The sequence below is a fragment of the Galeopterus variegatus genome, unplaced genomic scaffold (genome assembly GCF_000696425.1).
Source record: "Galeopterus variegatus unplaced genomic scaffold, G_variegatus-3.0.2 Scaffold1473, whole genome shotgun sequence".
NCBI classification, from domain to species: Eukaryota; Metazoa; Chordata; class Mammalia; order Dermoptera; family Cynocephalidae; genus Galeopterus; species Galeopterus variegatus.
In genome coordinates, this window is record NW_007727584.1 from 81636 (window position 1) to 93995 (window position 12360).

The following is a 12360-nucleotide window of genomic DNA, read 5'->3' on the forward strand; positions in this document are numbered from 1 at the left end:
GGTGCGGGGGGGGGGCGGGGGATCCCGGAAGGGCCCCTGCCCCGCCGCTTGGCGGCCCCTGGGTCGAGATGAGCGCCTCAGCGTCGGTCGGGGGCCCGGTTCCCCCGCCACCCCCGGGCCCGGCCGCCGCGCTGCCGCCCGGTTCTGCCGCGCGGGCCCTGCATGTGGAGCTGCCGTCTCAGCAGGTAAGCCCGCGGGCTCGCGGCGCTCGGGAGGGACGGGGGAGGCCCTCGTGGAGATCCTGTTGGCTCCGGGTGACCCTGTGCCAGCCAGGAAACCAGGGAAGTGGCCGGGAGAGCTCGCCGGTGTGAGGAAGGCTGTCAGGAGCTCTTGTGAGGGAAGGGGTCCAAATGATGGCGAACTTCTGGGAGATCCCCGTGTGCCAGGAGAATCCCGTTACAGGAGATAGGCTTGTGGGGGGTCAGGCAGAGAGCCAGTGAAACTCTCTGGGGGCCCCATACCAGGCCCCTCTCCTGTAGTAGGAAGCTGGGGATTCCCTTGCGCAGACCCTTCCCCTCAGCCCTCCTGGGGAGGGACCCGGGGAAGCCCAGATGTCCCACGAGACACAGCGAAAGCGTGTTCCCTTTCTCTCCCCACCCGGTCACCCCCGCTTACGGAGAAACCAGTTGGTACTCTCCTGCCAGAGCAGTGAGGCGACTTCAGGGTTTCCAGCATTTACTTTGAATCTCTCCTTGTTCTGAAGTCTTCCCCTCAGCCTCCCTAGAGACATGCATTTGACACTTCGGGGGTTCCTTCCTAATTCTTACACCACCAAAGAGCGTATTTTAGTAATTAGGGGGACTCTTTTACTTTATTCACTCCAATGAGAAGCTGTGGAAAGAGGATTTGATGTTTCCCTCCATGTCTTCCCCCATCGTTTAGCAAGGGCTTTGAGGGCTTTTTGGATCCACAGTGTAGGAGGATAAGAAAGAGGGAACACTGAATTTGGAGATCTGATAAAATTCTATTACCCATATATATGTGGAGTAAGTCTTCCCTCCTTCTATCTCTTGCCTTGCCTCCGTTCCCCAAGAGGAGACTTTGAAGGAATGTTAGCATTAAAGAAAATTAAAGTACCTTTCATCCTCTCCCTTTATTCTTCCTTCCAAGAAGAGGACCTAAGAGAAACTGACAGTTATTGAGATATTTCGATTTTGGATTTGTGCAAATCAGTAGCCATTAGTTAACTGAATCCTCACAATTCTATGAGATAGCTGTTTTTATAATCCCCATTTTCCAGTTGAGCAAACTGAGACTTGTCCAAAGCCTTACCATTAGTAAGTGGTGGGGCTGGGCTTCAGAATCTGTAGTTTGTGTTGCTGGAGCCTAGAGCAACCTTCCCACCAGTTTCACCCAAGGCAAAGCAAGTTCCTTCATCCCCTTCTTCCAACTTTCCATACCTGTCTCTGAGATTTAGGAAGGATTCGTAAAGAAGAAAGCAGAGGTTGTGGGGAGAGGGTAGGTGAGAATGGAATGGATTTGAATACAGGAAAGAGGGAGGGAAGAGATAACAGCTACAGTAATGGTCATTGAATAAGGAGGCAGAATTGTTTGCAGAAGCAAAGGCTTTTTGTGCGGTAGAGGAGGATTTAAAAAACTGAGATAGCATGTGTTCTGGTTTTGTGGTGCTCCCTGTTGAGCAGGGAGTTTGTGGAGGATATTGAGAGTTTGAGGGTAGTGAGGTTCGAATTGTATTATGAGGTACTGGGAGAGGGTAAAAGTCTGGCTGGGGAGATTAGTCTCTGGAATGAGCATTAATGTGAACTTACATTTGTGTGGGAGGTGGAGGAGAGAGAGAGGAGAGGCAATAGTGGGCACTGTTAGAAACTGCCTGGAGAAATAATAAGGAGTTGAGGGGCCAAGAGAGATTTAGCTTGGGGAGCTTTGAGAACATGTGGGATCAGGAAAGAGAAAGCATCACTTACTTCATAGAGCTTGTTCTCTGATAAAGTTCGCAGTTTGACATTGGGGAAATAACACAAACACACTGTCCATGGAATAAATTTAACTGCATTTGTTAGTGTTTGTTAAATTTTTGGATTGGTGCCGTGGGATATATAGTGGCTTAAGTGTACAGCTGAATGCTGTATGAACGCTGAGTATGCTATTTACAGCTTTATGGGGGTGTCATCCTTTTTAAATTCGTGGAAGACAGCCTATGTAACAAAATAGTTTTACTTTTGCAGTTGACATTAATTTAGCTTTCTGGGTTCAAAATGCTCAGGGTTTTCGGATATAAATATATATTAAAAAAAAATTGTGAAAGTGTTATCTGTAAAATACACAGATTATTGGTACACAGCTTGATGAATTGTAACAAAGTGAACACAATTATGTAACTAACACCCAGATTAAGAAATACAAAATTATTAATGTCTCAGAAGTTCTACTTATGTTCTTTCCCACTTCCACCTATCCTTTTTTTTTTTTTAAAGGAAACACTTTTTTGATGTCTAACGCAAGAGATCAATTTTTGCCTGTTGTTGAACTTTATATAGATGAAATCATGCAAAATATGTTCTTTTGTGTCTGGCTTCTTTCACTAGGTATTGTTTGTGAAAGTGAGAGGGAGGTCTGTGTGTATAAAACTTTTTTCTTTTAGCATTAATTTGTTGTCTTTTTTTTGCCTATGGCTTTACAAAATTTCAGTGGTTTAGATAAATTGAAAAGCCAGTTATTAACTTTTTAAAAAATAACACTTTGAAAATCGTGCACTTCAATACATCCTATGCTAGTTGGCAAGGTGTCAATATTTCTAAACGAGTAAACAGATCCTGTTCATTTAGGATTACTATGATAAAGTTATCTTAAAGCATAGAATCAGTGGTTCCCCAGCCAAGATTTCTCAACTTTGGCATTGTTGACATTTTGGGGTTGTGTGTGTAGGGGTAAGCTATATGATTTTTAGCCACATCTCTGGCCTCTTACCCATAAGATAACAGTAGCCACCTCCCCAGTCCTGACAAACAAAAATGTGTTCTGATGTGGCCAAATGCCCTTAATGGGCAGAATTACCCCTGGTTGAGAGCCACTTTTCTAAGGTATATTTTCATTTTAGGATAGAGAGTATCCTTGCTGTTATCTACTCATTTATTCCAATCTTCATTAAGTCCTATTGATTCTAAAAGTGGCTGTCATATTTAAAATATTAACTTTAATTAATTAATGTTAATTAATTAACATCTATTCCCAAAGTACTGGAGTCCTCCTGCCCTGTCTGCCTTTAGAAAAAGACTTGTTTTTATGCAAAGAAAGCCCACCAAACTATGTGTAAGACCTAATTTATTTGCCTTATTTTAATTGACTTATATTAAAAGTTAAGCCCGTATAACTCCTGAACCTTTACATATGTAAGTGCTAACTACAGTTGATATCAGCTCCTTGACTGTGTCAGATGGGACTACTGCTTAATCTTTGTCTCCTTCTGCTTCTTATGATCTTACTTGAACTGTAATTTAAGCATTTTGAAGACTGTTCTTGCTCTTTAATTTTTTGGTTGAGGTTTGTAATTTAGTAGTGAGTGAATATAGGCTCATATGAAAAATAACCTCACACTCTTAGATTTAGGAGTCTTGAGATAAAAATTTGTGTTTTATGATAGAGGCATTTAACATGTCCTCAAAGCTTAATTGAGGGCATTTCCTCCCCAAAGACTTCCTCCTCACTTGAGTATAATAACCTAACAACATTTCTCAGATACTCAGAGTTCTGAGGCTTTTTAGTGATTGTTTAGTTACCCTTTTAGAGGATCACATCTTTCCTTTTCCTCTCTCTCTTCTTTCTCTCTGTCTCTTTCTCTCTCTTTCTCTCCCTTTTTCTCTCTCTTTCTTTTTTATGACTCTAACCAACTGAGCTAACCAGCAGCCCTTTTTATTTTTGGTGGTTGGCTAATGGAGATGTATTTCTTTAAAAATTCAATAAAAACTAAGGACTCTTTCATTAGAGAATGTACTTACGTATATGCCTAAACACACAGTTTTTGCATGCAGGTTTGCTTCCCTTGAAGTATAAATGGAAGACCCCAGATTAAGTATACCTAACCTGGTTTAATCCCTTCCTTTTAAAAGATTTTAAAATTTTGTGATTTATTATTTTTTTCTTGGACAGTTTTCCATGTCAGTATATATACATCTACCACATTTTGCATAATAATGCTCAATTATGTTTATTTAACTAACACCCTATTGGTGTAGTTTTGGACTATTTTCAGTTCTCTATTACGTTGTTGCAATGAATATCCATATACAGACATCTTTGTACAATTGTGCTAATATTTCTGTAGGATAAATTTTGAGCAGTGAAATCATTCAAAGGATTGTGTGTGTGTGTGTGTGTGTATATATATATATATATTATAGGCTTTAGAAAATATTGACAAAGTTTTTCCCAAAAAGGATGTGCCTATTTACACTCCTACCATCAAATTATGACAGGATCTGTTTTGCCACGTTTTTGCCAGTCTTGGTCATCGTAAGTTTTCCAACATGATTTCATGTATACAAATTACATATATATATACACACATACTGTATATACATACATATACAAGGTTACTTCAAAAGTTCATGGAGAGATTTGTATTATCTTTTAATTATATTTTACCATGAACTTTTTGAACTACGCTCATAGGTACATATATTTTTATTATTTAAATTTACATTTTTTAGGCTGGCCAGTTAGCTCAGTTGGTTAGAGTGCAGGGCTGATAACACTGAGGTCCAGGGTTCTATCCCGGTACTGGCCAGCTGCAAAAAAAAAAAAAAAAAAAAAAAAATGCATTTAAAAAATTGGGCCGGCCTGTGGCTCACTCGGGAGAGTGCAGTGCTGATAACACCAACGCCCTGGGTTCGGATCCCACATAGGGATGGCCGGTTCGCTCACGGGGTGAGCGTGGTGCTGACAACACCAAGCCAAGGGTTAAGGATGGCCGGTTCGCTCACGGGGTGAGCGTGGTGCTGACAACACCAAGCCAAGGGTTAAGGATGGCCGGTTCGCTCACGGGGTGAGCGTGGTGCTGACAACACCAAGCCAAGGGTTAAGGATGGCCGGTTCGCTCACGGGGTGAGCGTGGTGCTGACAACACCAAGCCAAGGGTTAAGGATGGCCGGTTCGCTCACGGGGTGAGCGTGGTGCTGACAACACCAAGCCAAGGGTTAAGGATGGCCGGTTCGCTCACGGGGTGAGCGTGGTGCTGACAACACCAAGCCAAGGGTTAAGGATGGCCGGTTCGCTCACGGGGTGAGCGTGGTGCTGACAACACCAAGCCAAGGGTTAAGGATGGCCGGTTCGCTCACGGGGTGAGCGTGGTGCTGACAACACCAAGCCAAGGGTTAAGGATGGCCGGTTCGCTCACGGGGTGAGCGTGGTGCTGACAACACCAAGCCAAGGGTTAAGGATGGCCGGTTCGCTCACGGGGTGAGCGTGGTGCTGACAACACCAAGCCAAGGGTTAAGGATGGCCGGTTCGCTCACGGGGTGAGCGTGGTGCTGACAACACCAAGCCAAGGGTTAAGGATGGCCGGTTCGCTCACGGGGTGAGCGTGGTGCTGACAACACCAAGCCAAGGGTTAAGTATTATCTTTTTCTGTTTTAACACTTAATTCTTTGAAGTAGCCGTTTACTCTCAACACAACTCTTCTGACACCAGATGTGTAGGGTTCTCCAACACCCGCAACCAAACAATTCTCCAGTGGACCCTAATAGGGTGACACTATCTACCTGGAGTTAGTGTCATATTCCACAAGTTAAAGGCTGAGTTCCACAAGACTGCCCCCCACTACAGATGCATCTGAAGATGCCAATCTGAAGTCTGGGTTTCTGGAACTTTTGACCAATCAGCTATGAATTGGGGTTTCTCACAACCCCTTCCTCAGGTTCAATCATTTGCTAGAGTGGCTCACAGAATTCAGGAAAGCTCTTGACTTATGTTTATTGGTTTATTATAAAGAGTATTACAAAAGAACAGCTAAATGGAAGACATGCATAGGGAACAGTATGGGTGAAGTGGCCCAAAATTTTCATGCCCTCTCAGGACACTCTACCCTACACATGTTCAGCAAACTGGAAGCTCTCCCAACCCTGTAGTTTCAGGAATTTTTTTTTTTTTTTTTGTCCTTTTTGAGACCAGCCGCACGCTCAGCCAGTGAGTGCTGTGAGCGCACCGGTCATCCCTATATAGGATCCGAACCCGCGGCGGGAGCCGCTGCTGTGCTCCCAGTGCTGCACTCTCCCAAGTGCGCCACGGGCTCGGCCCTAGTTTCAGGAATTTTATGGAGGTTTCATCAAATAGGTATGATCCATTAGTAACTCAATCTTCAGCCCCTCTAATCATGGCTTGGTCTTCCTGGTGACCAGCCCTGATCCAGGGGCCCACCAAGAGTGATCTCATTAGAACTCTCTGTCACCCAGGAAATTCCAACGGATTAGGTGCTCCGTGTCAGGCACTGGAGTCAAAGGACAAAGATGAGAAGAAAAGATTCTCCTAGCTCGCTTGTTGCTCAGGAAATGACAAGGGTTTTAGGAGCTCTGTGCCAGGAACTGGAGACAAAGACTGTGATATATATTTATTATTGTAAATCACAGTATCATAGGTAGTGTTTGTCAGGTTTCTCTGCTGTAAGGTTACTCTTTTGGTCTTACCCCTCCATACTGTATTCTTTGGAGGAAAGTCACTATATGGAGCCCAAATTTAAGAAGTGGGGATTTATGCTCACTTTCCTTGAGGGCAGAGTATCTACATAATATTAGGCCTCATGGTCAGCTTAACATCAGTGCAGCCATAATAAGCAACTTTCCACTCTCTTCCTCCTTGTCCCACCCTGTCTCTTAGACCTCTTGTTTTCTGAGAAAAACTGCAAAAACTATTACAAAGTGCCTAAATCGATTTCAAACCCTATAAAAGCCTCTACTAGCCTGTATGGGGCCGGGAGCTGATCTGAATCGGTCTCCCCTCCATGCTGGTGGAATAAAGCCTCTTGGCTGCAACAGCGCCTGGCTCGAGTCTCTCTCTTTTTTCTCCATCTTGCCAAACCTAACACATAAATTATTTGGACTTCCTCTGCATGGGAGATTTATATCAGGAGATTTTACAGATGAAGAATCTAAGGTCTAGGTAACTTCCTTGACTTTTTTAAAAAGTCACACAGAGTATCAACATAGGGATTGCAGTCTAGATCTTTGATTCCCATTTCTTTGCAGCGTTCTGGTGAAAAGTCTTAGGTTACTTCAAGGTTTGGGACCATCATGCCTTATATTTTATTTCTTACAGCACCTGTGCTGATTACATAATAGGAACTTAGTATATTTTTATTTTTTAATTTTGCTTTGTATATAGATCTTTCCTTTGAAGAACTTGACAGTCTAAAGAGAGGAAAGAAAAATTGGATTCCATGGGATTGAAACATATACAGGAAAAAAAAAATAATAGACGCACAAAAGCAGATATAAAGCTTAATTTAGGTACTTGTGATATATATTTCCCCTTTACGTATTTATTTACTTTTTCATTTATTATTTACTTTTGTTAATCTAATTTAATAATCTTTATTATTAAAAAAATATCTATTTTGTTGGTCCACTGATTGTTGAGAGAAAGCTGTATGTTATTGGGAACATATGCCCCATGCAGCACAGTAATATGCCATGTGTATTTATCCCTTCCACAAATATTTATTAAGTCCATTGTGACTCAAAGAACAAAATGTAGTATATAGGTGTCTATCTATAAAATAAAATAATGACAGTTTTTGAGCTGCTTTGGTTCTTGTAAATACCACTATATGAGGAAGCTTTGGAAACTTAAAGAAGACATCAGCATCCTAAAATCATTATTCTTATGTGACAAAATGCCATCAGGAATTTCAAGTTTTGTCGTTTTTTTTTTTGGTTTCTTTGTGTTTCCTGTGAAATGTTTAGTTTTGCTTTGAAAGGAAAAGCTTTATTCTCATTTAGTGTTTACTTTAAAATTTCTCCACAAGATCACAGTCCTTAACTTTGTGGCAGAAAATTCAGAAGTGAAACTGACTGGAAATAGAGCAAGAGCAGAATTGAAACTAATAAGTTAGGCCTGAAGGTGTGGTAAAATGAAAAAAGTTAGATTTTCATAGTTTCTAAATGTGTATTTTTTTTTTTTTTTTTTTTTTTAAAGATGACCGGTAAGGGGATCTCAACCCTTGGCTTGGTGTTGTCAGCACCACGCTCAGCCAGTGAGCAAACCGGCCATCCCTATATAGGATCCGAACCCGCGGCCTTGGTGTTATCAGCACCGCACTCTACCGAGTGAGCCACGGGCCGGCCCTCTAAATGTGTATTTTTTATAGGCTGTGTATTTTTACCCATCTGACATATTGCTGGGGAGAAAAATAAATATTTGTCATTTTAATGTACTGGAATTTATGCAGATACAAATTAGAGATGTATTAGAAAAATTAAAGGCAGATCTTTTTTAAGAGGGGTTGAAAATAGGTTTGGTACTTTGTTTTAGGTTTAATGACATCAGCAATGTGTCTTACTGTTAGAGTTAATTTGTTCAATGTTTGTATTTTACAGTTGCTTCCTTTCCTTTGATTAAAAATATAGAAGAACGTGGGAACGGAAGACTTGACATTGGAATTTTTTAATACATAGTATACTTTTTCGGTTTAGTATTACATAACCTTGTTTTTCATCTTAATTTAAAATGGAAACATGAGTTTTGAATCATGGAATTTTACAAATGTAAAACCTGAAACCCTCAGAGATGAAACTATTTGCCTGACTGCAGACTTGGTCCATCTATTTATTACCCTCAAGGATTTAGTGAAGAGTATTAGTTTAGCAGATCTGTATTGAGTGTCTTGCTGTTCCTGATTGTGGCAGAGGATTGACCAGAACCTGGATCTTGTGAGCAGTTCCATTGTGCTTAGCTGGGTGTGGTGAGAATTTATTTCTTAAACTTCTCTTTGTGCTTTGACATATTTGCCCCACAGCTTTGGGGATTTTAATCTAGAGTTAAAATGGGGGAGAGGCTGATTTTAAATTTCTCTTTCAGGTTGGAACACTCAGATTCCTCCCTCCACTGCTCCCCCTCCCCCGCTTTATGGTGTGAATCACAGTGAAACTTTGAAATGTCCCTCTGGAGTTTGAGTGATCTGTCTTCCTGTTTTGTTCCTGGGTACTTACCATGCCTATCCTTTTTTTTTTTTTTTGGATATTCTACTTAAGAAAGCTAGATTCTCTGCAGACTACTTAAGTTTCTGAAACAGCAACCATCTGGTGATTGTGGGTTTTTTGATGGCAGGAATTTTATTCTGTGTAGTATTTGGTGCTAGTTGTTATAGACCCTATTTGTTAGGGATTTTCTGTATTCATTCTTTGTGAAATCTCCAGTGAAGTATGTTTATTGATTAAGAGGCTGAAGAAGATAATGCTAAAGTTGAGCATTAGAACCCTGCACTTAGGAGTCTCACTTTGTCGGTCCATTGGAGTATCTGGCATGTTTTCCTACCATGCTTTTTAGAAAGTCCCAAAAGATGCAGTGAGGCTTTTTTTTTCTTTTTTCTTTTTTAAATAATGAGGAATATCAGGAAGCTGAAAATAGCAGTTACCTTTGGCTTTTGTCGGTAGACTCCTGGGTAAGAAAATAAAGGGAAGGTGTAAAAGTAAAAGTGGGAATCAGATTTATGATCTATTTTTTTTCCCAGGAAAAACTTGGAGATCTTTAACATGAGTATACCTTTTATGGCTAAAGGTTTAACTCTGAACTATAAGTAATTCATGTGTTCATGTTAGCCAGTGTTAAAACTAATAATTCTAATATGGAGTAAAAAAACTGATTGAGTCAGCCATTTATTCAATAGATATTTATAACGTACCTTCTTTGAATTATGTTAGGCATGAGATTCAAAACTCTGTCTTGTTTCTGCCAACCTACTTATGTCTTTCAGAGGATATGAATTATTTCCTTCCTCAATTCCAATCATTCTTTTGTATGAGAGCTAATCCAGAAAATTAAACTTTTTTTTTTAATACAAAATGTAGTCTTATTATGGATTATGAAAAAATTGTTTTTTAACTTTGTCACCTTTAATGAAAAGAAGAATGTCCTTGAGAAAATTAGTACTGCTTTCATCCACTAAAATGTTAATATTTAGGCATTTATGAGAAGCAGCAACATGAAGAAAGCTTTCTAATTTTTCATTGTGAAAATAGATCACAAAGCAAGATAGGCAGGTAGGCTGTGGGGTGCAGGTCTAGGATGTTTTTTTTTTATTTTTTTTATTTATTTATTTTTTTAAAAAGATGACCGGTAATTTTATTTTTTATTTATTTATTTTTTTAAAAAGATGACCGGTAAGGGGATCTTAACCCTTGACTTGGTGTTGTCAGCACCACGCTGTCCCAGTGAGCGAACCGGCCATCCCTATATGGGATCCGAACCCGGGGCCTTGGTGTTATCAGCACCACACTCTCCCGAGTGAGCCACGGGCCGGCCCAGGTCTAGGATGTTTTACAGGACTGTACTCATTACGGGATACAGTTGGTACCTTTAGAGAATTGTACATATAGTAAGTATTTCAGGCTTGTTTTCATGAATTGATTTAATGGAGTTTATTCTATATGGGAAATGTTTAACATAAATACAAAAATAAAGAGCGAGTGCCCAGGTGCTCTGGAGTGACTGGTTGACTGATGATATTCATGCATTTCTACCAAAAGACATCAGTCTGGTTATTAGATTGGGGTATTGTAGAACTGCAGAATTAAAAAAAAAAGTCCATTCCATTTTGTTACAATCCTGTCCTTGTATTCCAGAAGAATTGCAGAATTTCTTAATTGCACATTAGCTGCATTTTTGATATTATACAAACTCAGCTATTTTAAAACTACCTGAAAACTACTAAAAAATTGGAAAGCTGCTTCTCATGTATACTTACATATTAACATTTTAGTGGATGAAAGCAGTACCACTTTCCTCAGTGACATTCTTGTGCTCATTAAGATATCCTGTAAGGACCAGTGTAACTGAAGGACGTTCTCAACTATGACCCATTTTGTTTGGCTTCTTAAAGCTCATTTCATAATACCTTACTTATCAACATTCCATAGATATGAGTGCTTATAAATGCCAGGGGCAGTCTAAGTGCTGGAGATAAAGCAGCAATCAAGACAAAGGCCCTGCCCTCATGGACTTTACTTTCTAGTGAGTGAGAGACAAGGAGTTACCAAACTTTTTCAGTGAAGAGCCAGATAGTGTATGTTTCATCGTCTGCAGGCCCTGTGGTCTTTTTAGCAACTACTCAACTCTGGTGGTATACTGTGAAAATAGCTCTATACAATATGTAAACAGATGAGTGTGGCTGTATTCCAGTAAAACTTATTTATGGGTACTGAAATTTTTGATTTTTATATTCCATGAAATATTTGTCTTTTTATTTTTATCAACCATTTAAACATGTAAAAACCATTCTTATCTTGCAGATTATTTAAAAACAGGCAGCACCTTTGGCCTCTGGGCCATAGTTTGCTGACCTTTGAGATAAACTATGAACAAGAAACAAATAAATAACATAAATTCAATTGTATAGACCAGAATTTGTTCCAAGGAATTCTGAACTGTGAGGCCATGTTGTTCGTGCATTTGTTCATCCATTCATTATTCCCTCATTCTATCAACAAACATTTATAGCCACTCAGGATAAAAAGACACAATTTTGGTTCTTAAGGAGCTTACAGTTAGTGAGGAGACAGAAGGGCAAAAAGTTGTGATAAAGTACAAGTGTCATTAATAGAATGTAACTAAATGTTACCAAATTAAGGGTACTTTCCTCCATGGCATGGTGAAATACCTAATTCTGTCTATGGTTGACTTATTGATTCATTTATCAAATACTTATTGAGTACCTACTTTGTGCCAAGCCTGTGCTAAATGGTGTGGGTACAAAGAGGAATTAAACTTGGTTTCTGTATTTAAGGATCATCCCTCCTTTGGGCGAACACAGGCATATGAACACAATCAATAAAGCATGATTGTGGTGTCTGTACACAATATAGTCAAGGCACAGAGAGAGAAATGATCATCTTGTTTTGGGGTAGTGGGTGGGGCAGGGAGAACTTCCCAAAAGTGGAGATTCTGGAGCTGGGTCTTGAAGAATGACTTGGTGTTTGTCTACTTAATTGTAGGTGTTCATTTTAATCCAACTTTGTGATTGCCTTTTGCTACCATATTTTCCTGCAGTCAAGACTCATGGCTCCTTGTCATACACCATTCTAGAAATATCCTTTAAAAATTATTCATGAGTGAGTCTTCCATTCTTATCTTTTTTTTTTCCTTTTTATCTTTTTTCGTGACCGGCAACGGATCGCAACCCTCAGTGTCGCGCCC

The 12360-nt window shown here is 40.2% G+C and overlaps 1 protein-coding gene and 1 non-coding gene across 2 annotated transcripts in view; both read left to right on the forward strand.

Moving 5' to 3' along the window:
- Positions 1-58: 58 nt before the first annotated feature.
- LOC103594074 (UV radiation resistance-associated gene protein) overlaps positions 59-12360 on the forward strand; it is a gene marked incomplete at its 3' end in the record, with an annotated part of 302923 nt that continues 290621 nt past the window's right edge. Inside the window, exon 1 of the mRNA XM_008577262.1 lies at positions 59-185. Within this exon, the coding sequence (XP_008575484.1) occupies positions 69-185 (117 nt within the window). The remainder of the gene's footprint in view (positions 186-12360) is intronic.
- On the forward strand, positions 4671-4744 carry TRNAI-GAU. Its single transcript has one exon. It is a non-coding gene; the product is annotated as a tRNA-Ile (tRNA).